General features: G+C 32.0%; 2 protein-coding genes across 11 annotated transcripts in view; one reads left to right on the top strand and one right to left on the bottom strand.

The window, feature by feature from the left end:
- LOC143922798 (uncharacterized) overlaps positions 1 to 26142 on the bottom strand; it is a 289933-nt gene extending 263791 nt beyond the window's left edge. Inside the window, exons 1-3 of the mRNA XM_077446128.1 lie at positions 25841 to 26142; positions 25528 to 25761; positions 25129 to 25387 (exon numbers count right to left, since the gene is read on the bottom strand). Coding sequence (XP_077302254.1) covers positions 25129 to 25387; positions 25528 to 25761; positions 25841 to 25948 — 601 coding nt within the window. The 5' untranslated portion in view covers positions 25949 to 26142. The remainder of the gene's footprint in view (positions 1 to 25128; positions 25388 to 25527; positions 25762 to 25840) is intronic.
- LOC143922916 (uncharacterized) lies at positions 18947 to 21898 on the top strand. Of its 10 annotated transcripts, XR_013261666.1 has the most exons (8): positions 18947 to 19167; positions 19258 to 19290; positions 19376 to 19455; positions 19554 to 19611; positions 19691 to 19970; positions 20838 to 20980; positions 21265 to 21369; positions 21559 to 21898. XR_013261666.1 is itself a non-coding variant. In XM_077446335.1 (5 exons), the coding sequence occupies exons 1-4, from the start codon at positions 19046 to 19048 to the stop codon at positions 19607 to 19609; spliced, it is 246 nt and encodes an 81-aa protein (XP_077302461.1). In that variant the 5' UTR covers positions 18947 to 19045; the 3' UTR covers positions 19610 to 19652; positions 19806 to 20385. The 10 variants fall into 10 exon arrangements, 8 of the variants coding, with proteins under 8 accessions (XP_077302461.1, XP_077302456.1, XP_077302462.1 ...); XR_013261667.1 differs by lacking the exon at positions 21559 to 21898 and having other exon boundaries at positions 21265 to 21484; XM_077446335.1 differs by lacking the exons at positions 20838 to 20980; positions 21265 to 21369; positions 21559 to 21898 and having other exon boundaries at positions 18947 to 19122; positions 19554 to 19652; positions 19806 to 20385.
- Positions 26143 to 27027: the final 885 nt, after the last annotated feature.

The following is a 27027-nucleotide window of genomic DNA, read 5'->3' as shown; positions in this document are numbered from 1 at the left end:
TTAATACGATTATTAATTTCATACTTAATTATGATATTATATTATTTATTATGTACTAATAATACTATATAATAAATAATATATTATTTATTATAATAATATAATTTAATACTTAATTATGTTATTTCATACTTAATAAAAGTATGAAAATAATAATGGTAACAATTAATAAATTAATAACATTATTTATTTATTAATTAATGAAAAGTCTAAAATTGCCTGCAGCTGCAGCAAATGAACCTTTATAAATTATAAATAATACATTCTCTATGTATGTAGATATTCTCCAAAAAGTTCCCTATGTATAATAAAATGAATATTAAAAAAATACATCCAATTGTTTAAATTGATTTGCAACATGACGAATTTGATTTGTAAAATGACCAATTTGATATGTAAAATGATTTTTTTTTTTGATTTTTAAATGCTTTTTATTATTACGAAATTATGTTCACAATACATCTTATATCTATTTTAATAGCTACTGATCTACTGATCATTTTCTATTTTACAATTTAATTTAATTTGGTTAGTAATCACAGTATTATATTATTCTAATGTTAATCTAAAGCATAATAGGAAAGAGAGCTCAAAAACCTATTTACAAGTTTGTAAAATGATGAATTTGATTTGTAAAATGACAAATTTGAAGTGTAAAAACTGTATTACTCATATCTCAGAAACCAACAAAAATCATTGTCATATTCGCATTCAGTGGGCCAAACTTACTGCAACTTAAATTAGTCTCCACTCAGATAAGTTCAAACGTGATTTTTTTGCTGCTCAGTGCTATCTTTAATTAGGTCTTCAGAATTTACCACCATCTTTGTCTAGGAGTCCGAACGTACATATGTATATGTTTCAACTATCGATGATTTTGTGATATATATATGTATATTTAAACAGCGCTTCATTCTTGAATCATTTCGTCCCGAATGTTGGGTGTTGACTGTGCAGAAATCTGGTCATTGGTAATTTTGCGAAAGTGCAACAGTCGTTGACAATATAACGCGCCGCGAAACGCGACACAGTTTGGGAACTGGCGAATAAAGCCGTCATCAGGGGGACGAACAAGTTCCCTTGTCCTGTTAATAATTTATATCTTCCTGTGCTTCCTTCAAAATTGTCACACATTCTCGGTAGATTTTCAGAATAAATGCGAACAAAAATTACCGCTAAAATTAATAAATAAATAAATGCATTTTAATATATTTTTGTAATTCATCTAAAATTTCACAGCACATGCGCTGTTTAGATGGATGGAAACAATAATCAATGGTGATCGTTTCAAATTACATGATATATGCATATATGTATATAGATGAGCCTTAGTCAGCGTAAATTGTCGGATATTATTCTAACCTATTTGTCTGGTAGTCTGCGCTCATCATTGTTTTCATGATTGATTGTGATTTATGAGTGGAATTTGTGATTTACTCTCTTCCATTTGGGCCTCACAGGGATGTTTTGTATTTGCAGTTGGTTCTTATTTATTAGAACAGGCTGTAGGTGCAAGACATTCCTTATATTATATTTTATTATTTGATATTTTTACATTATCGGCTATTATTAAATGTTATTGTTTTTTTTTATGATTATGTATAAATGTATTTTTGTCTGTGTATATACATACATATGTACATATATATTTATTTTTCTTTCTCTATTTTTTTATTTTTATAAGACATTCCCTTCTTTGTTTTTTATAATTTGTAATTATTATTATCCGCTATTTTATGGCTTATTATTTTTTATGATTACGTTAAATGTGTTGTTTGTGTATATGTTTTGTTTTTGTCATGTCTAATTTATGTAGTTATTATTTTGTTTCTTTTCTTTTCGGTTATATTTTTGACCATTGTGACGCATCATGAATTCCTGTAATGCTACAATGGTTCAAACTTTAAATAAATATATAAAATTGAATGTCTGTTTGTCTGTCTGTCTGTCTATTTCGTTTAGTCTCCTAAACCTCTCAACCGATTACGATGGAACTTTCGGGATTTGTTGTATGCATGTTCGGGAAGCTTACTGTGAAAAAAAAACCTCTTAATAATAATATTCGTAATTACGATTTTACCGACGCGGCAGTTTGAATCGCCATTGTGTAGTCAAGGAAATGTGTTCGTTGGTAACCACGTTACCATTTGGTTTATGACGACATGGCGTTGAAGAGACGTTAGTTGAGCTCCAACCATCACATTAAAACGGGAACGGGAATTGCATGCCTTATTCTGGATCCGGAAGCGGACGAATTTTTCAAATAACTTTTAAATATATGTAACAGGGACCCGAACCGGAACAAAACCAAAAACTGAAAACCGAAAAAATATTTTTTTTCGGTTCAGTAAAATTAAAATATATATGTACTTTGGGAATGATAAACGGTGTGGGTGTATTTCCATTAGCAAGAGAACCGAAAACCGGATCTGAATCGAAATATTTTTTTAACTAACCGGAACACAACAAACAACCGTTCGGGTCTCTGATATTTAATTTAATTTAAAGTATTTATTAAAAAATATAATTAATAGTTGGTGACTCCCTAGAAAGTTCCTTTGTCAGTGACAGTGTTAAAACTGATCCGTGAAAACAATTGATTATATGCTTTTACTGCCGGTTAATCGTTAATGGATCGTAAAAACATTGTTTAGACGCATTAAAATATGTTGCAGCGTAACTATACCGATTGTAAATCGACAAGCAGATCCACGAGACATTTATATTTACCGGAGATTAAAACCGGATTTTTTTAACTAAGCCGACACCCCCAGCTGTGGCGAATTTCTGAGAACTTAATAACGTGTGACTAAATTTTTTAATGATTCACACCACATTTGAGCCCATTTTTCCCTTCCTTTTAGACAACCGATTGATTGATATTACATTACGCACATATTTGCATATCGAAACGGTTGTTCATTGATTGCTGATGATTTGATGAATTGAAACGTTTATTTTGCATTTGAGGATTGGATTAAAATAATAAATCCATGTATAGCAATCGGTAACATTAAACATACATATGTATAACGAGACAGTGAATCAATCCGGAGGATAAAACTGGACGTGTTTTCGTTGTATGAGTGATTGAATTATGTGCTCCATGAACATATAATACTAATTATATTAGATTCAAGCACAGACAAAATAAATGTATTTAAACACCTCGATACTATCGGTAAAAAACGTTTATGTTCCCCTTAAAATGCAAATTCTGTCGTTTGTATGTATACAAAGTGGGTTTCTTAAATTCTTAGTAAAACAATCGTAAAACATCTGGGTTTTCTTGCTTTAATTGCCTTCAGTTGGGGTTTTACTATACCGGTGGTCAACCCGAGTAGAAATCTTTTGGAAAGCACACTTGGTTTCTTAGCTTATCTACAGATGCACAAACATCATTTTGAAAGAGTCCTCAAATATACAATTAGGTACTTGAAAAATTTTTTTTGAATGAATCAAACTTTACTCTTCTTACTATAAACGAAAAAATACTAATTTGAACTATGTAAGATTATTTAAAACAACATCAAGATTCGATGATATTTCAAAGCGTACTCAAAGCCAAGGTTCACATGTATATAATGAATTCACAGATTAGTCAAATTTTGTAACTAATATTATAACCAAATTTGGATTAAGATACAAATTATCTAAAACAAAATCAAGATTTGATGGAACTTCAAAGCGTACTCAAAGCCAAGGTTCACATTTATATAATTAATACACAGATCAGTCAAATTTTACAACTCTTGCAATAACCAAATTTGACCTACATAAGATCAGATCCGTACCAAGGCATTTGCAAACGAAACATTTGCCAAGGGCGCAAAAATTTGAGGGGCGCTCGAAGCGTGTAAAGCTGAAGCTGAAGCAATACTTCACTAAAATAAAGTTAAAAAAAAAGATATCATGATAGATCGTCGAAATTAATCAATAGAAGAAAAAGGAATTATATTGTCGTTGGCATACCCAAATAAAGATAAGTTACTAAATGAACTGAAATGAAATGTTTGAAATACCAAATAAAAAAATATTGGAAAATTGAGATCCGAGCACTATTTGTCTTATGGATATTTTGAATGTACTGAGGGAGTGGGATTTACCAGAATCTTACTCAAATATTATATTAAATTATATTTTTTTTGATTTTTAAATGCTTTTTATTATTACGAAATTATATATCTTATATCTATTTTAATAGCTACTGATCTACTGATCATTTTCTATTTTACAATTTAATTTAATTTGGTTATTAATCACAGTATTATATTATTCTAATGTTAATCTAAAGCATAATAGGAAAAAGAGCTCAAAAACCTATTTACAATCCTTATAAATGTTCATAATACATAATATTAATTAAAGACTCTCTAAAGTCGATGACCTCAAGCAGATTATGTTTAGGTATTCTGTGTTTATTATACTTGATCTATGCTGCTGGTTATGAGTTTATGACCACACTGATGTGAGTTTTTAATAATATTATACAGATAAATAGTTTCAGATTCAAAATTCAAATAGGATATTTTTGATTTTCAAATGCTTTTTATTATTACTAAATTAAGTTCACAATACATCTTATATCTATTTTAATAGCTACTGATCTACTGATCATTTTCTATTTAACAATTTTAGTTTAATTTTGTCAGTAATCATAGTATTATATTATTATAATGTTAATGTACATCATAATAGGAAAAGGAGCTCAAAAACCTATTCTAACTAACTAACTAAAACGTACTCAAATTCAAGGTTCGTATTCAATATTTAATATTTAATGTTACCGATTACTATTGATTTTACTGTTATTTATAGATATCTTATTTTGGGTCGCCAAACCAAATTATTGGCCCGATTTTAAAAAGGTACAATGTTGCATAGAAATATATGTGTGTGTGTGTATGTCGTATTAATTGATATGATTTAACGTCGAATCTTCTTTAAAATGAATGTCGAAATAAAATCGAAGGTCGGGACGTCAACATAATAGTTTAGATTTGAACGGTTTCTATTTAAAATTCTGTGACAATTTGTGCAGATTTGTGCCAATGCTTTGTCAAAAATGTAGATTATATATTTAACGCTTCGACGAAACGCCGGAAACTATCCGAAATTGAGATTTCGCGTTTCGAGTTTATTTTCGAATAATGAGTCAAACGGTGCGATTTTATAGAATCTGTTTGACAATGTTATGAGAAGCTTCCCAGTGATGATTATATATTTTTGTGAATCACGCATATGCTAGTATATACAATAATATACATACATATTTGATATGCGAGTGAATGAATATCAAAACATTCGTCGAGGAAGTCATATACTCATATCATTCATTTCAGTTCAACGATGGTGGTCTCTAAAGTCACTTGAGTTGTTGCTTTTGTTTTAACAATCGTTAGTTTATGTCTTGTCTGTGTATTGTTAAAGTCGGAACACATTGTTGCAGAATTTGGGATGGTCTTTCCATGAATGGAACACGTGTTGGAAACTTGTGTGGGGTGAATTTGAAACCGTTCCTAATACCTGGAACTCGGACTTTTGGGTCTATGAGGGATCGTTGAGTTTATTTTGCCTTTGTTCTGTAGAAACTATAGTTTATTGCTAGAAATTATATCTTGGTCATATTTTAAATATGATCATCGACAGTTTTTGATTTTTTACTTTATCTACATATGTAGTAGATATTTACATACGTAGTAACAATAGATGAAGTTTTGTCATCATGCGAAAATTCGAACTCGATATTTTGAATGATTCGAACTCGGAATCGATTACTGATCACGTTTTCATGATCTAGAAAAAATGTGTGTCGACATATGTATGTTTGTATTTTGAGGATTTTTTTGAACACCGTTAGTCCTATCAAATTGAAACTTAAATTCTTATCGATATGACGTAATTTTTTTTCAAATTTTTAAGTTGACCGGAAATGGTACCTTCCCTTATAGTTGTCCTCTTTTGTAAGTTTTGGATTCAATTATCTCCCAAACGGCTCAACGGATCAGTCTGAATTTTCACGTGTAATAGAAATTATAAATTTTATATCCGAATATTTTTACTTCAACCGGAAGTAGTACTTTTAGTCTAGAAGATCGAGGCTTTTTATGTTTTTCTCAGAAAAATTTCACTGTACTGAACTAAAATTTATTATTTATGTAGAAGTTTAATTTTAATACCAATATATACATACATAGATATGTATAAAAGTGGCAATTTACTCTTTACTATTTTTTTTCGACCCTTTAAATATGTATGCTCTTCATGAGAAAATTCAAGTTCAATACTTGTATCAATGTGGTGAAAATAAAAAAAAATCATTTAATTTAATAAACCGGAAGTGGAAATTTTTCCACTTAGAAAAGTCAAAAATGTTGCGACAATACGATTTTTTCCACATCACTAAACGTATCAAGCAAAAAAAATTATATTTGCATTATAATTTTGATTTTGATTTTAAAATGCTTTTTATTATTACGAAATTATGTTCACAATACATGTTATATCTATTTTAATAGCTACTGATCTACTGATCAATTTCTATTTTACAATTTTAATTTAATTTTGTTAGTAATCATAGTATTATATCATTCTAATGTTAATGTACAGCATAATAGGAAAAAGAGCTCAAAAACCTATTTACAATTCTTATAAATACATCTAATACATAATAATAATTAAAGACTGTCTAATGTCGTTGACCTAAAGCATGTTTAGGTAATCTGTGGCATTCTAACTTAGATTTGATAAAGTTTTGAATATACATAATTCATAAACCAGAAGTAGTAATTTTATTTTCTTATTGAAGTCTCATCTATCTTCGGAAATTAAATAAATAATGGTCAAGTAGTCGATGACTAATATATTAATACGTAATAATAATACAACTCATTCGACTTTTTAGTGCTATTTTTTTATTTATTTATTTAAAGTTCGGACCATTGTAGCAATACAGGAATTCCTAATGACTTTAATTTTTAATCTAACTTTTAATTGTTCATATATGATGTTCACAATTCATCTTAGATTTGTTCCAATTTTTTAACAATGTGAATTTTAATAATACAAGGCAATTTAGTAATATAAGACAATTTATCTGAAATGTATTATATACATACATATGTATGTATGTACATAATATCAATAAATATTGTAATTGAACGGCTTCAATGCAGGTTTCATCCATTTTACATTCGATATATTTGACTTTTTCGGTATCCAAACTAATTTAGACTCGTTTAGTATTCCATAGTGCACGTATTATATAATTGGGAAACTACAGTTTTCTTTTCATCGTCACATTGATTGACGTTGACTCGAATTTGACACTGATGCGCCGTGTGAAGCAATTTTGTTTTATTTCCAGTGCCTACAGAGACGATCAAATTAGCTTTTATCTAATATAAACACATCGCACACAAACCTGCGAACAAATTGTGAGAAAGACTTTTTCCAAATAAAATCAAATTTGTATATTATTCATTTTAGCCATGTAACCCAATTTATTGAATTATTGATAATGAAAGAGGTATAAATAAAAACGGTCTCCGCGGCGAGCCAGAATGATAAATTACAGAAAACACAAATATCGGAAGGCAAAGATCGAAAATCGAAAGATCTTAAGTTGAAAGATCAAAAAAAAGGGTGCATGGTAAACGGTACATACTCACTTAATTTGCGCGAGCAGGATACAACAGGAACAAGAGGAACAGGCTCCCGTATTAATGTGCGCGCGCAGAAAATCGGATAAATTAGATTTGCCAATTTATCTGATTTTCATTGAAAAGATTCCAACAAATTGGCAACCTTATCCATTTTCTCTAAAAATCTCGAGTTTTCAGCAACTTCTAATTTCGCTGGATTGTACAAAGCGCTGCAAATTTACAAATTTGACCACAAACGTCTCTGGATTTGAATTGATACGTATTTACTGAATTTTGCTTAATAGTCAAAAAATGCTGCAAATTAAAAATGCGACCATAGATGTCTCTGTGGGTCTTAATTGATGTGACTTTACTTTGTACATTGCTAAAAATACTTGTATTTTTAGTAGAGGTCGGAATCTGAAGGGGCCGGAAACGTGCCGCCTTTTGTTCCATTGTTGTAAATCCTTTGTAAAAAAGGTTCGGCAAACCTTTAACAATGCATTTACAATCTTTGAACAATAAACAGCCTCTAGGCTCTACCCATAAGTAACTTATCACTAGAGGTAGGATAGTCACAGTGCTATCCATTGTTCGGCAAACCTGTAACAATGCATTTACAACCTTTGAACAATACACGGCCCCCTCAGGCTCCGGTGACTACTTATCACTTATAATTAGTGGCGGGATCCACAGCGCGCCGTTTATTGTTCAACTGATGTAAATGCTATTCTTCAATTGTTGTAAAAGGTTCGCCCAACCTTTTTTTTGTACTCTAGCTTTGTAAATAGAGCCAAACGACCCCGATTCCTGGAAAAAGCACGGTTTTTATCCGCAATCTACTTATAACTAAAGGGCGGATAGAGAGCGTGCTTTTTCCAGGAATCACGGCATTTTGGGTCTATTCACAAAGCCAGAGTGCAATAAAAAAAAAGGTTCGGCGAACCTTTAACAAAGGTTCATCATAAAAATGAACAATGCACAACGAACAATAAACAAAGAACGGCACGCTTCCGGTCCGACCTCTACTTATAACCATATCAAGCCGCGTTCACGTTCAAAAATTAATTAATACTTCACACGAATATCATTATTCTCCGCTTAATTCGATAGTTCACTTAAGTCTTAGCTCCTAAATCATCTTCAAGCATTCTCAAGTAGCTGAAGAGTCGGTCTCAATGACTCAATACACTTACGCGTGTATAAATGCTCAAGTGGCGTTGGTAATCTGGATTACTCGAAGTCAAGTTTATCTGGAGAGCGTCAAGTTGATCAATTTAGAGCCAAGTCGTTAACGAATTTCGTACTTGTCTAACACCAATATTTAAATCATTTCCGTCAAAATATTCACCTCGATTTATATAGTATGTAAGGCTTGTATTTAAATTAAACATTATTATATTTGTGTATAATGGTAAAGGGAGCCAAGTTTACAATAGTCGTTTCAAGGAGCGAGCGCAGTGCATTAAAATAGTCATTAGTGCATACTTATTATTACAGCTGCAACATTCGCATTCGATATTTGCACGCTTTCTATTATATTTCTGTAATTACCAGTGGCTTTTAAATTTAAATGAAAACAAACAAAGAAGCTCGTTTTCAACAGCTACAAAGAAAACTGCTTAGCAAATGTTACAATTGGTTCTACATATTTATACCTGAAATAGTTCCAGACCTGACCTATGATGATAATATTGATAAGTGATGGGCATTTTGCTATTAATGCTTAATTGATGCTAAAATTCGGAACAGATGCTAATAGATGTTAAATTGGTAAAATATGCGAATAGATGCTACAATAACAAACAAAAGTGAAATTTGCATAAAATTTATAAAATTAATAGACAATTTAAAAGGCTCTTTCTATCCCTCTGCCCATTTATTATGTGAAGAAATTGAGGGGATAAAACAGAGCTTGCAGTTTACCATAGACGGTGTTTCTCCTGTCGAAACCAAGCAACTGCTTTTGTCTACTACTGTAAATAGTAGACAAAAGTGAGGATTCTGAAAAGTATTTTAGTAAATACAATATAATTGTTACCGATCGTCGCACTAATCTCAAAAAAGAATCTGTAGAAATATGCTCCATGATGAGTTTTAATAAATTTTAATTGCTATTATATTTTATATTCATATTTTTTGTCTTTGTATTTTTATATTCATGTTTTTTTCATTGAAATTTTAATTCCAAAACATTTTTGAATTTTTCTATTATTTTTTAATTGTTGTGTTGTCTTTAAATTGTATATATCTATGTATTATATATAAATTTTATTAAAATTCATCGAAATTTTTTATTATTTAAAATTAAACTCTTCATAAATAGATGCTAAAATGCTAAAATTGACAAAAATAGATGCCCAAAATACATCTCTAGTGATAACTTATCATTGATAAGTTATCACTAGAGTACGGATAGCCACGGTGCCGCTCATTGTTCAATTGTTGTAAATGCTTTAGTTGCGATTTTTTATTCAAATTTTCATTTGTTTTTTTATTAAATTTATTTAAATCGAAAAAAAAATTATATTATTTAACGACCAACCAATCACAAACGACTTTGACTATTTGACTAATCCAGCCAATCAGAAACGACTTTGACGACAGTCAATCAGAAACGAATTACAGTTTCGGTTTTACATATAAGATTTATGCTTTACATTTTTATTCTTTTAAAAAAGCAAAATTTTTTGTAACGTAACTTTAATACAATAAATAATTTTCATAATAAATTTACTTCTTTGATTATGTTTTTGTTATATAAAAGACATAAAGGGGTGCTTATTTGATATTTGCCAAGGGCGCCAAAATCATTGATACGGCACTTCTGGTCAGTAATTAAACAAACGGTCAGTAAATTCGGTTTCAATTTTTACATATATGTAAATCTCGATGTGTGCAGGTGTTATATGATATATCAACGACTTTACGAGAAGATTTGAATATTTTTCTCCCTTGTTTTTATGCAAAATGAAAAAGCACAACATCCCCCGTGACGATCGAGCTTCTGACCCTCGACAAAGTCAAGATTCGATGCTCCAGTTTAGGATTTTTTTTTGTGATATTTTTTTCTTTTTGCGCGTTGTCTCTGCTATGAGACATTTGCTTGAAATTTTAGTACAGGCGTGCTCAAACTGTCGCTCGCAGTCGACGTTTATTGATTGTTCGAACCGTGTGAACAAATCCAGTCGCACAATCAGTACGGTGAATGTGTCTAAATTTACATAATTAATAAGATTTTTTCATAATTCAGTTTTAAATATCATATAAACGGTTAAAGTTTTCGTCAAGTTGTCGTACTAAAACACTCCCAATAATGCTGAAATCTAGTAAATTCGTATTTGACAGAAAAAGTGACAGGGATTGGAACAGTAATTTCAAGTGAGGTCAACTTCTTTTTCTTCAACTATTTGAGGCTTTTTCAATGTATAAAACTATAACTATGTACGTATTATGGAATCTAATTCAGCGTAATTTCTATTTACCAGTAATCAATACCATTTTTTTACCAATCACCGGTTTACCGGTAAGCTACCGGATTTTTCAATCTTAAAAATAAACAACTTTTTTGTATTTGATACATTTTACTAAACGCTAAAAACATATATTGCCCAAAAAATGGTTTTATGGTAATGAATTTTTTAAAAACTAATATTTTATAGAGGACTAAAATTTTAATATCATTTTAGTCCTTTAATTAGTCCTTAAATATTTTTTTTAATCGTCGTTTAAGAAAATAACAGCAAAGAAAACATAATGTATACATACTATAGTCCAATATTTTTGATCTAATTTTGAAGTTATTTTCTCATTTAATTTTCCATTTCTCACAATGTTTTTTTTTCTTCTGGGTAGATTCCTTTCCCAAACTGATTTCAGTTTTACTATTTATAATAGCTAACTGAATCCTTTCTTTTATTGATAACACACATTTAGTCGTAAATGGAAGTACTGCAAAATATCATCATCGGAATATTAAACTGATTGACTTACTACAACATCCTTATAAATCCGTTATATAATTTCTACTATTATTTTCATTGCTGTATATTTTTTTGAGTGTTGCCAGAAGATAAAATAAAGGATATTAATGTGATAAAACGCATCGAATATATTTTGTTGATTTACCGGTAAAAGTAATAATTTATCGATATACTACCGAGATTATTTTCCAGCCATTTATCGGGTTACCGGTAATGGACTCCCTGGGCATTGAGCTCAATGAGCATTTTAAAAATTGCATAAACTTTTATGAAATTAAAGAAAACAAACAAATGTTTAAGAATTCCTTGATGATCCCTGAAATGCTTTTAACAAGAAAAAGAAGAACGAAAATGATGAATAAGTGAACTTCGTAGTGCGTTTTGTATGGGAAATATATATATATATTTATTTTTTTGTTTTTCAATGGCTCTCAATGTTTTCTTTTCACTGTAAAGAATTAATTGAAAACAACGCTTCTAAACATACGTATGCATAGAATGCGGTAGCGTTTCTCAATAAAATAATGAAAATAAAATGGAATAATATTCATTTTCATTTAATGCAAGTTATGTAGTTGCACACTAAACGACTATAGCGAGTCATTTATGAGACAAAATTTACATACAAATTTTAACAAGATTAGTGTGCAACTAACTTGGGTCTACCTCACGGGACCGAAAGTGAAACGACCGAAAACGCAAATATCATAAGGCAAAGATCGAAAATCGAAAGATCTTAAGTCGAAAGATAAAAAAAGAGTCTCTCCCCCCGTCGTACATCCTCACTTAATTTGCGCGAGCAGGATACAACAGGAACAAGAGGAACAGGCTTTTGCTCCCGTATTCTGCGCGCGCACATTAAACAAGGCTGTATGACAAAAAGAGAGATAATTTCACCGCATGCCACTCATATATATTATAAATACATAGTACCGTTTACCACGCACCCTTTTTTTATCTTTCCACTTAAGATCTTTCGATTTTCGATCTTTGCCTTTAGATATTTGCGTTTTCGGGCGTTTCTCTTTCGGTCCCGTGAGGGAGACCGTTAATAAAGACCAGAAACTTTAATTTACTTTCAGTTTAATTTACAATTTTGGAAATATTACTTAGCGAGCATAGCCTCTCGCACACACCACAGAAATGACCCCGATTAGTAAAATTACATTTTTTGAAAGTTCATATAGTATAATACAAACTATTTATTGAGTAATTTAAATAGGTTTTTAAAAAATATATATAATTTTGTTTTGGGATGGCGTTCCAATTACGACTATTACGGCAAATGCTCTCCCACGACTATGGGCGAAATCACACAGGGAAGAACGGCAAGTCGTGTGCTTGGCTCCCCGCTGTGGGGTTTCTCCTGCATTTCTTCAAATATGGCACCGGGATTCACGGTACCAGAAAGCACTGGGATCCTGGGATCCCGGGATTGGAAGCCTTAGTCGATACTGTATCTACAAATAGCCATAACCTTTCTTTAAATATGGAATTCACCGTTATCGATCACTGTCAAGCAAGGATAAATACAAGGATAAAATTTGACCGAAAACACTCCAGGGGGTGATTTTGGAACGGTGTGCCACATTTTTTTCGCATGTTTAAAAGTATCGCCCTACTTCACAGAAGAACAACGTACGATATTGACCATTTCAAACTGCAAATACCAATTTGCGAATGAGTCTCCCTACTATTTATTCCTGGAAGACGACTTTCGCAGTAGCGATTTTTGCCATCATCAGCGTCATCGTCAGGATCCGCCGGATATCTATCGGTTCGTTTCAAATTCGCCATGGGTTTGAGGAGTTGCGATCCAAGTCCACATGAGGGCCACGTGTTTATTCATATGTATGTATGTATAATATACAACATCGGTAGCGCCAGATGTAATGTGATGCCACCACCGGCTGATGAAACTGTTCGTCGTCATCAGCGCCAGATGCTACCCTGACTTGGAAGAGTCTTCCCTCAAAATGCAGACAGCGTTCATACTAAAAGCTCCATTCCGTACGTGACCGCCATTTTGTCGTTAAAATGGCCGATTTACTACCTCCCCTCTTTTGTTTTATTTTTTTTTCAAACTCATCATCATCATTATTATTGTCCTTTCAACATATACTGTTGGATGAAAGACTATCAGTTCCGGCTTATCTGATGTGGCGGCTCCACACTTCCATCATCAGTCTTCGTCTCCCTCGTTCTTTCAAGGAGCGGTTGTCTCCAGTACGAGATTGACCTTGGAAGTCATTCATTGAATCGTTAAGATCAGTGGATTTAAATTATACAAATTATCTTGGAATTTCAGAGTATCGACTTGTTTCATATGTTGATTTTTATCTATATATACATATATAAAATTGCATGTCTGTTTGTCTGTCTCGTATAGGCTCCTAAACCACTCAACCGATTACGATGGAACTTTCAGAATTTGTTGTTTGCATATCCGGGAAGATTAGTGAGATGAAAACCTCTTAATAATAATATTCGTAATTGCGATTTTACCGACGCGAAAGTTTGAAGCGCCATTGTGTAGTCAAGGAAATGTGTTTGTTAGTAACCGTATTACCAGTTGGTTTAGGACGACACGGCGTTGAAGAGACGTTAGTTGAGCTCCAACCATCACTTGAAACGGGAACGGGAATTGCATGCCTTATTCTGGCATTGCAACGCATGCCGGATTCAGCTAGTGTTAAATAAAACAATATTATATAGTCGAATCGATCTAGCACGAGACTTACGTAAAATATATAATATAGATAAATAAGAAATAATTGTAAAATAAATTATTTTACGTCCTTTCAATCTAACAACGCATTGCACGAATGCGACAGCATGCTCGGTTCTCGTAAATCTCACGCTCTTTGGATCGACTATAGTGAAATGAATAAAAATCTAACGCAGAGGTTTATAAAAGTTGCGAAATCTAATATATACATATATAATTTCGAAAGAGACTTTGTATGTATGTAAGTTTGTAAGTATTTTTGGTTGGGAATCGAAAACATGTCAAAGTTTCTATGACGACGATTCGATTGGTTGAATATTATTCAAATAAATTTAATAAAAAACAAATGAATATTTACTATTAGATTCGCCATGTTTAAGCTGTTTATATTACAAATACCGAGCGAAGCCGGGTAAAACAACTCGTATTTACTATTAGATACGCCATGTTTAAGCTGTTTATATTACAATCACTGAGCGAAGCCGGTTAAAACAACTGGTACTTTATAAACAGCAAAATGTTTGAAATAATGAATGTACAACACGCTAAAAACAAGCAACAAGTCTAAACATATCGATCAGAAGGTTCTTCCAAAGCAAACGGTCTCATAAAATACAAACAAAAACTAGTTAACTTTTGCCCCCCCCTCTGTAAAAAGCTGAAATGACGTCCATAGTAACAAATGTACGAGTGTTGGATTAGTTCAATGATATTTCATTTATCGGAGTGTCAAATTAATAACTTTTATAACAGAAATCATATTTGCAATCTGCAGATAACCTTTGATGCAGCCTGTCTAAAAAGCCATACGATTTTACATAACAAGCGATATATTTATAATAAACAATTATGTACTAAATAATGTATTTTGTATAGGTACATTATTTAAATTGAAATGTATTTGTATGATTTATGTACATTGGTGTCTTTATTCGCCAAACTAAATTACTATCCCGATTTGGGTCGCGGTTCAGAAAGGTTAAGATACTCTGATCTAATCCCATATAGTTTCCTCATTTCATCCATTCATCTCATCTGTAACCTTTCTTATGTCCATTTTACCACTCGTATCGTTATCATATTTCGTTTAATCTTCCAGTCTGTATGCATTATTCCCAGTGCCGGCCTTACACCGAATGGCGCCCTTGGGCAATTGTTTCTTGCACCCTTAGAATAAAATTATAAAAATTGGATTACCATCCTCATTTTCCCGGCTTAGGACCTTGCTACAGTTTCAGGCAGTGCCAGTAAAAGCATAGCAACACAAATGTTTCGATATATTTCTTGTAAATTATGCTGTTTTATAAAATTTATAACAATGAGTGGATTCATTTTACCTTGAACTTTATTTGAAAAAAGGGCTTTTCAATTGATAACTTTTCATTGCAAATAATATCAGATTTTGAATTCTCGGTAAGCTTAATTTGAAGATCGGCTCTTTCCAGTAGACTGTTTATAAAATACAAAAACGGCCACATCTTTGAATATTCGTTTAACTGTTCAAATCTAAGATATTTTTTTCGGAATATAATTACATGTTATCAGTTAGAATCTTCCATAAATATATTAAAGCAGAAAATAGTGTAAAAAATCTTGTAATATCGAAAAAAAGTATGCGATGTTACAAAAGATTTCGCAGCGTCGTATAGATTTAAATTGGTGCTGCCACTGGAAAACGTTAATTATAATAAAAAAAGAATACGCCTTCACCCAATGAATAGAAGTTGCCGATTACAAATGTTGAGTTTAAAAAGTAGAGGTGCCTTTGGCGCTATAATCTAAAATTTTGTAGGGCCTTTGGCGCTCTAATTTTAAATTTTAAAGCGCCTTTGGTGCATCGAGTGGCGCCAAATTATTTCGGTTCGCTTCGCTCGGTATTTGTAATATAAACAGCTTAAACAGCTTAAACATTACATATGTACTTGTTTCAAATCAAAGTACATAAATCGGTTGAATGTAGAATCGCATCTAAGAATAAAGTTTTCTAATACGTATTGATATCGTACCTACATATATAATGGTTACATATTCTGATTTCTTTCCATGTAATTTCTACTATCAAGTCATGCCCCTTAGAGAAGTTTAAAATATGGTAAATCAACTATTATGTTCATTAAGCAGATGTGAATAACTACATATGTAGGTGTTGTAAATTCAATATACATACAAAGCGCCATCTCTGATTTGAATTTGTTACATATGTTACAGTCAAAATGTATTTTCAGTAGTAATATATTCCAACTGTCGTTTAAGGTCATTCATATTCAAATTCAATTCAACTAGTAAATTATATACCCACAAGCACAAATAAATTTTCAATAATGTGCGCCAATCGTAATATAACAGTTAAGTTTTGACATCTCTGATGTTTTTACGAATGCTTTAGAATTCAAAAATAAAGTTATTATTTGTTTTCACGAAAACCCAACCCCTCCATTTAACTAGTACCAACTTATAATCGAACTGTATTTTCAGTATTATTTTGACCAGTGGGAATGCAATTTACCATATGAATCGAAATAGGCAAAATATAATAAAACTAAAAATACATTTCAACTATAACGGTAGTTGGTACCAGGCTAGATGAAATATATTCCAAATATAGTAACTCATACACTAAACAAAACTAAAAAAGTGTATGAAAACCTCAATAGAGGTATGTAAAGTAGTCTAAAGGACAGTATTGACTGGAATTATTTCATGAAAATGAGTCGTTTTATTTCTCAAGTATATCAGAACTTTGAGGGGGGGATCTACTTTTAAATAGATATTAACTACTATTTGGAATTTTAATTCAATGAAATCCATTGAAATATTTTAGTGTTGATTTGTCGAGGTTGCAGTCTTCTGGTCAATAAGGTGTACATACATATTTATACCTATAATAAACTGAACAATGTAATTTTATTCAATTGTTCAAATTAATATTCTTATTATTTCACAAAATATTATTCAATTAAATTTGGATTGATATAAAATACGACTATGAAAAAATCAATTTAAAATAAATTGTAATTTATTTCAAATGTTTCATATAATATAATTTAAAAATGCATTGTATGTGAAATGTATTGAAATAACTTCGTGGATTTAAATTATTCTAATGCTGTTTACCTGTTTATATTGTACTGATGAATCATTGCCTCCTAAAAATAGAGGAAAAAGAACTATAATCAGTAATCAAATATGTAAGATATTCAAAAAAATTTGTAATAAAAAATGATAAAATAGATAAAATATTTAGTAGTCGGAAAAACAGTTGCAGCATAAATTTTTTTCATTAAAAATTTCAGCATGTGTCATTTTTTAAAAACTTTTCTTTTCCATTTATGAAACTCCAATTTTCTGGAAAAAAAACAAATACAACAATATAAAACTAATATGTAACAAATAATATTTTTTTATTTTTAAATGCTTTTTATTATTACGAAATTATGTTCACAATACATCTTATATCTATTTTAATAGCTACTGATCTACTGATCATTTTCTATTTCACAATTTAATTTAATTTGGTTAGTAATCATAGTATTATATTATTCTAATGTTAATCTACAGCATAATAGGAAAAAGAGCTCAAAAACCTATTTACAATCCTTGCAACAAATAATATAATATAAACTCATTTGTATCGTTACGTAACTGTAAGTAAGAGTTCGATCAATAATATAATATGAAAAAGAGTATCGATTTGAAGAGTAATGGGGTTATTATTTATTACGCACATTGCGATCGCCCAAAAGACAGTTTTTTCCATAAAAATCGCGGTTCGGTGATTATCGGCTTTTCCTCCCGTATTCTGCGCGCGCACATCAATACGGGAGGAAAAGCCTGTTCCTCTTGTTCCTGTTGTATCCTGCTCACGCAAATTAAGTGAGTATGTACCGTTTACCATGCACCCTTTTCTTTTGATCTTTCGACTTAAGATCTTTCGATTTTCGATCTTTGCCTTCCGATATTTGCGTTTTCTGTAATTTAACATTCTGGCTCGTCTATATATATATATATAGCCTACGATAGTTATCGCTAGTGTGATGGACTTTTCGACTTCCAGATGTTCCGTTATAGAGATTTTAGTGACTTTTGGGCGAGTGCTTTGTGGGCAATAATCACCGAACCGATTTGAAGTTAGTTGAAACATTTTCAGTACGCAATAAATTCTCTGGTTTAAGAATATTAATTTAATATATAATTCTCTGGGCATAGTTCAAACAAAATAAAAGTATTGCTACTATAGTCATTTGAAATAAAAATATATATAACTACTGCTCCTACTGGGTGTAAAATATGAAACGGTGACTTATCAAAAATAATATTCATTTGGGTATTCAACATATATAATGTATTTTGCCCATATTAATATTCATATTAAGCCCCCCCCCCACCCCTCTCTTTTTGTTGGCGTTATTTATAGTTATAGTTTTTTTTTTACTTTGGATTTTAATAGCGATTTTTTTTTTTGGAGGGAAATTCAAACTATTTGGATTGCATTTGCAGCTTGAATTGTACTTGACTCTCGATCTACTTGCGAATTAATTAAGCGGAGGAGAGGAAAAAAAAGTCAAAAGGTAATGGTCGGATTTGTAAACGTTACGAGTGGAGTGGGCAAGTGTCAAAGTGACAGTGTGTATGTTTCAGCTGGAAGAGTTTGAAAGATCAATTTGAGCAATTGAAGATGGCCAGCGTGAACGATGGCAGTGGAAATGGAAATGGAAATGGCGACAGCAACGTCTCAGTTTGCGAATCGATCCGAACATTCGGAAACCGAGTTGGACGCGTATACATTGAAACTTATATTTTCTGCATCGGAAATGTAAGTTTCAATGTATGCATACATACAGTACGTGTATGATTATTTAGCAATGATTGACAATATTCATAATTACAATAACTTTTCTTTCAGGTCCATCACCGAGACAGCAACGTCGTCAAACGTGTAAGTCACATACATGTATACATTGTTTCTGGATTATTATCAATTCTTGGATATGTTAATAATCTCAATGGCTTATAAATTTCAGCTCAGATTGTGATTCCGGAACAAAAAGTGGAAACCCGATCATATTATACGGAACGCAAGTTGTAACTGCTTATATTATACGTATGATTATTTATAGTAAATCACATATATTTATATATTGTTTCTGTATTACTATCAGTTCTTGAATTTGTTATTAATCGAATTATTTTCCATTTCAGCTCTGATAGCGATTCTGAAAATAAAAATCGGGGCTAGGCCATGCTATCTGAAATGAAAGTTGCAACTGCTTTTATTATGCGCATGATTATTTATCGATGGTAGACAATATTCATACTTACAATCACTTTACTTTCAGGTCCAATGACGAGTCTTCGTCCTCAATAAATATGAAGTCACACCGATTAACATACATATATTATTCCCATAATATTATCAATCCTCGGATATGTTAATAATCGCTATATTTTCAGTTTCAGCTCGGACAGTGATGCCGAAAAGAATACTAAAAGCTCAAACGGAATATTAAAATTACATTGATCAATTCAATGTAATTTTAATATTCCGTAGCTTCTTTGATTAGAAAACAAAGTTATTTCTAATTATTTATGCAGATGAAACATTTAATAGATACATATGTATGTTCACAGAATTACACTGATTATGAATTAGTAGAATGTCCTTAAAAATTATTTTTTGTATTTAATGTATACATCTTTTGGGTGACATCTCATTTTAATATTCAGTATTTTACATGAATGTAGGCTTATATAGCGTAGCTATTGAATATTGTGATTAACGAAACTAAGTTATGTGCCTTTATGTATGTATTAGTAATTAATAAGACTGATAAATTCAATGTGATAGTTGTTAATAGAATGTACCTATTTACACACCCCTTTATTATATTAGCTATTTTTCAGTTCCAATAATAAATAACACAATGTGATATTTGTTAATTGAATATTGTTTAAGAAAATATTTTGATTTTTATCATAGAATATGAATTTTTAATTTGTGGTGTGGGGTATTAATTACAGTTATATAATACTATACTGGTGAGTTTATTTATTTGTTATTTAGAATGAAATCTAAAATAATATATATATATATATATATATATATATATATATATATATATATATATATATATAAATATATAGATTTTACATACATATATACCAGGTAGGCCTAACAGGTAAACCACAATGCGCCTTCCTGGGCAATTACGAACAATGCAGCGTTTTTATTACATAAGTCGCTGGATTATGAGTCACTGAAAAACTCGAAAATTAACGAGACATCTATGAATTTTGTACATAAATTTTATTGTATATAAATCATACTCAAATAGTGGTGACATAGTGGGTAGGATGGGTTTGCTCAATTTAATGGAGGCACCGTTTCAACAATTAAATTAGAAAATTTGACAAACTCTGATGGGAAACCTTCGAGGCTGACCAGCAGCATTACAGATAACTTAGAATAAATTATTTTCAATCGAGGTCAACTCACGAGATCGAACCCGGCGACCTCTCGGCGCTAGGCAAAAGCCCAACCACCCAGCCATGTTGCTGGCTATATATAAATTCACCGTCGGTACAATCGACACAAACGGTAAATGGATTACTTCGCACATTGCGATCGCGTAAACGACAATCTTTGCCACGAAAATCGGGAATACGAAGTAAGGTCTGTTCATACCTATCCAGCACGACCCGACAGTATTCTTTAGTACATTATATATGGACGCGCATGAATGCGTAGATGCGCATGCGCGAATGGAGTATGAATACGTCCATATAATGTACCAAAGAATACTATCCGCACTTGCAGGATACGTATGAACAGACCTTTATCTGGCACCCAGGTTCTCGTTAGTATAATAGTTCGCATGGATAAATCTCGATTGATGGAATTTTCGGGTTCCAGATGTTCCGTGAACGATATATGTATCAGTGATGTATGCGGAATAGTCACCGAACTGACAGAAAGTACTTATTGCCAATACAACGTTACCAGCAGCGAAAACTCCGGGTAATTTAGTTATTTCAAGCAAAATTTTTGTAAAAAAAAGTAAAAACAAATGGAACAAATGGTTTGAGATCATAGATGTAAAATGTTTCAAATAATTTGCTCAAAAATCGTTTTGGTATTCACAATTGTGCTTCAATAAAAAGCTTAAATCAATAAATAGCTTTCAATAATAATTTTTAATTCTTTTAGCTTTAATGGATAACAAAGAGGAAAAAGAGTTAGGAAATGATATCTGCTTTATGTGGGAAAATTAAAAATAAGTTGGTCGGCAGTAAGATTCCCATTAGATATTTGAAATTAATGAATGAACGTTTGAAAACGCCTTCACCGGGGGAATTTTTCAATTGAGTGGTCCCGGTCTAGTAAAAAGTAAAGCTATGCCATAGAACATTCAACAATGTAGAACCCACAACAAGATTCATTTGTGGACGAACCCAAAAGAGAAAGATTTGGGGAAAATGGTTCTCAAATCAGTCTACATGCAGTCACTGTTTATATGAACTGGAATAATAAATATTATTATTATTAGTAATACCGTCATTTCATTTCGTTCTTTTTTAAAAAAAAGGTCATTTATGATAAAATATGAAAATATACAAATATATTGAAAAATATAGATTTCAATGTAGGATATCTAGCAATTATACATTCGTTATTGCATTTTGACATACTAGATACGTAGATATTTTTAATTTTTGATGAAACACTTGGTGATGGGGTTTGGTGCATCCGCTCTAAAATCGCCAGATTAACAGAACAGCAGCTTTAAACGTAATTCTCGTTTTCTCGAATGATAGATTGCACATGAAATGAAGAGTAACCTTTCGATGTGCACAGATGCAATTATTTAAATTGAGTTGGATCTTTCTGGCGAGTTTAATAAGGCAAGATTCGGAACTTATCGAATCTTGCCTTATTAAACTCGCCTGAAAGATCCAACTCAATTTTAATAATTGCATCTGTGCACATCGAAAGGTTACCCGTCATCTGATGTGCAATCTATCATTCCAGAAGACGAGAATTGCATTTAAAGCAGCCGTCCGTTAATCTGTCGTTCAATTTGTCTGGCGATTTTAGAGCGGATGCACCGCATCCTTGGTGATGATGTATGTATGGTCCGCACCAAATGTAATTTCAAGTTGCGGATATTACGTCGCTGATGTACATATGTTTGTACAAGCCTACATACAATGTTTGAAGATAGTAGATAATAATAATAGTATAATATAACTATGTCCGATTTTTCATTATAAATTATGCTTGGAATTTTTATAAATGAAACAATATACAAAATAAAAGTTTTGGAAATCCGACTTGGATCATTTTTCGTGGATTATTTTAACATATTGTCAACAAATTCGTATTGTTTTTCTTCGACATGTTTTAATTGTTGATTTATCTTCTAGTCCGTCCAACGAACCAACCAGTACCACTGCTGCATTTTAAAATGGAGATGTAGCATTTATAAAGATCTGTCAGACGCCAGATTCGCTTGTGAAAAGTAAGTCAGAGTATAATGCGATTGTGTGGAATCTGCATGAAGCAAATTACTCTCTGATGATCGAAAAAGTGCAAAAAGCATTTCTTCGTTTCCTATATAGGAAACAGTTTTATTTATCATCTAGTTAAGGTACATACATGTACATGTCCGACAAACCAACCAGTACTACTGTTGTATTTACAGATGGAGATGTAGCATTTAGAACGAACTGTTGGACACTAGATTCGATGACTTGATAAATAATGATCATCAGTGGTGTAGTGGGGCTGGAGCGGGCCGGAGATATGTTCCATCCACCACTTTTTTTTCTAAGCCGGAACGCGCTCCTTTAGTTTTCTAAATAGACATTTTTTACGAAATACTCAAAAAAGCCCCATTGATATACATATTATATATAGATTTTTTATTTAATGTAGTAAACATTAATTAATATTTTTAGAGATTTTTTCCGTGATAATCTTGTATCCGTTCGATTTCTGTGAGGCTAACGTTGATTTAAAAAAAGGATTTCTTACCAAACAAGTTAATATTTAATATGTGAATATAGTCAAGATTTTAGATAGATTTAAAAAATGATATATTTTATTTATGTAATCGTTTCTTGTACAAATATTAAAAAATTAAACAAAGAAAAAACAGACAGTCCGTAGAAATTAAGTTAATTGATAGCTTTATGGTATTGACTAAGATTTTTGGAAAAAAAGTTGTGTGGGCGGGGTTTGGTTAGAATTAGAAAATTCAGCGATTTGACAATTCTTTTTTTTTAGCACTTCAATCCAGATGCTCATGGAGGAAAAGTCAATTTGGCAGAGGTAGGTTGAAGGAAATAAGAAGAGAACTTTCAAGGAAATTTCGCCTACAAAGGATATTTGTATTATTTTTCATGTTTCCTTTATTAATTTGGAAATAAAAGTGCTGGAATGCATACTTTAAATCTGAATAAAAAATAATACCAAAAAATTTTACACATTTTATGCAAAATAAGGGGACGAAAATGACCTGTTTTGACGAAAAACTTTTTACATACTTCCTTTATTGAGGCTTTACCCCAGTATGAATACCTATATGTGCATTTGGTCCTTTTATTCAATGGAATAATTTTGAAGTAATGTCACATTTGTGTGGCTTTACCCCACTATGAATACGCAAATGTGAACTGAGGTCACATTTTCTTTGCAATGATATAGTCATACAAATGTCACATTTGTATGACTATATCGCGCTATGAATACTCATATGTGCAATAAGATTTCGTTTCAAAGTATATGTTTTGGAACAAATGTTACATATGTATTGCTGTATCACAGTATGAATAAATATATGTGCACTTAGTAGTTTTATGCTACGGAATACTTTTGAACAGATGTCACATTTGTGTGGCTTTACAGCACTATGAATTCTCAAATGTGCCTTGAGTTCGAATTTTCTTTGGAATGATTTTAAACAAATATCACATTTGTGTGGCTTTACCCTAAAATGAATACCCATATGAGACTTAATCTCTGGTTTTGTAAAGAATGCTTTTGAACAAATGTCACATTTGTATGGTTTTACCCCACTATGAATAACCATATGTTCACTTAATCCTTTTTTTCTACAGAATGATTTTGAACAAATGTCACATTTGTATGACTTTACCCCAGTATGAATACGCAAATGTACACCGAGGTCCCATTTTCTATAGAATGATTTTAAACAAATTTCACATTTGTGTGGCTTTACCCCACTATGAGTACCAATGTGTGTAATGAGGTCTGATTTTGTAAAGAATGATTTTGGACAAATATCACATTTGTGTGATTTTACCCCACTATGAAAGTCCATGTGTCCATGGAGCTGTTGTTTTGTATGGAATGACCTTGAACAAATGTCACACTTGTGTGGCTTTACCCCACTATGAACACTCATATGTGCATTGACTTGAGATTTTCTCAGGAATGATTTTAAACAAATGTTACATTTGTGTGGCTTTAACCCACTGTGAATATCCATGTGTACATGGAGTCCAGTTTTTGAAGGGAATGATTTGAAACAAACGTCACACTTGTGTGGCTTTACCCCAGTATGAATACTCATATGTGTATCGAGTGCAGATTTTCTATGGAAAGATTTTAAACAAATGCTACATTTGTGTCGCTTTGACCCACTATGAACATCCATGTGTACACGGAATTCAGATTTTAAATGGAATGATTTGAAACAAAGGTCACATTTGTATGGCTTTTCCCCACTATGAACCCTCATGTGTAAACTTAGACTATATTTCCTGGTAAATGATTTTGAACAAATTTCACAATCATGCAGCTTTCTTCGAGTATCCGAGTTTTTCTGTGTCACAAGATTGTTTTTATGAGTAAACAATTTGTCTTGGAAATCTATTTTATGGTCCACTTCAGAATGTGTCGAGCTCATCTTTTCTAAAGCTTTTGGAAATGGTAATTCTTCCGCTAAGATGTGTCTACTGGTGTTTATTATTGCTGCCATATTATCTCTCGAAGTAATTTTTCTTCCATGGGTCTAAAAAATAAACCAAACGTTATTCGATATAACATGTGTAACATTTTTATAGTGTGATTAGATGATATTTTACATGTGAATTTATATTTTTGATGAACTGAATGTTTCACTTTGAATCGATTTAAGGCACATTTACTCACCTCGCCATCGTCTGGTGAATGAGAAATGTTGGATGGCAAATCAGCATCCAACTCATCTTCCCATATTAAATCATCCAGCCAAACTTCCTCCGGCTTGACTTTCAAATACTTGTCTAATTTCACCCTCGACGTTGTGTCATTCTGAAAACAAGCGTTTCGAAAGCTGTCGAGCAATTTCAGATTGTTGACACAAGAAAGGCATATCATATCTGGCAGATGGTCACCTTTCCGAACCTGCAAATGAGAAAGGTATTGGCGGTTACGAGGACTAGCGAATTAACAATAGCAATGGTTCAATTGTAACGTAACTAACCCGCAGCTGACAGCAGGTCCAAATACTTTGCGCCAATCCCGGTGGATGAGGGTCGTCATAGATGGAGACGAAGGAGCCTGCAGAGCAGAGACAAAGTCTGCACTCCATTGCTACTTGGACAACACAACACAACACAATTTACAACAATAACTATGGAACGGAAGATTCTTTGACCCTCGATATTGATTCAAGAATCGCCTTTGCAAATCGTATACGATATAATAATGTTATTATGAAAAAGCCGAAAACAATGGTGCGCCGGTATTTTATAGATGTATCAAATACCGCAGATCGTTAATACTAGCGAATATACCTCGCCTTAGCGCCTTGCTTTACGGCCAGTACCTGGGGGGGGGGGGGGGGGCTGCCATATGTATAAATTCGCTAACCAGTTCAATAAAAACAAATTAACAAAGTTCAGCTTAACAAAAACGAGGTTCTACGACATATAGTACAACAAACAATGATCTCACCAGGTCACTGCGATACATATCCTGAAAATCGAATCTGGCGTCCGACAGATCTTTATAAATGCTACATCTCCATTTTAAAATGCAGCAGTGGTACTGGTTGGTTCGTTGGACGGACTAGAAGATAAATCAACAATTAAAACATGTCGAAGAAAAACAATACGAATTTGTTGACAATATGTTAAAATAATCCACGAAAATTGATCCAAGTCGGTTTTCCAAAACTTTTATTTTGTATATTGTTTCATTTATAAAAATTCCAAGCATAATTTATAATGAAAAATCGGACATAGTTATATTATACTATTATTATTATCTACTATCTTCAAACATTGTATGTAGGCTTGTACAAACATATGTACATCAGTGACGTAATATCCGCAACTTGATATTACATTTGGTGCGGACCATACATCATCACCAAGGATGCGGTGCATCCGCTCTAAAATCGCCAGACAAATTGAACGACAGATTAACGGACGGCTGCTTTAAATGCAATTCTCGTCTTCTGGAATGATAGATTGCACATCAGATGACGGGTAACCTTTCGATGTGCACAGATGCAATTATTAAAATTGAGTTGGATCTTTCAGGCGAGTTTAATAAGGCAAGATTCGATAAGTTCCGAATCTTGCCTTATTAAACTCGCCAGAAAGATCCAACTCAATTTTAATAATTGCATCTGTGCACATCGAAAGGTTACTCTTCATTTGATGT

Source organism: Arctopsyche grandis, chromosome 2, assembly GCF_051622035.1.
Source record: "Arctopsyche grandis isolate Sample6627 chromosome 2, ASM5162203v2, whole genome shotgun sequence".
NCBI classification, from domain to species: domain Eukaryota; kingdom Metazoa; phylum Arthropoda; class Insecta; order Trichoptera; family Hydropsychidae; genus Arctopsyche; species Arctopsyche grandis.
The sequence above is the reverse complement of the archived record's forward strand: the minus strand, read 5'-3'. Positions and strand labels throughout refer to the sequence as shown.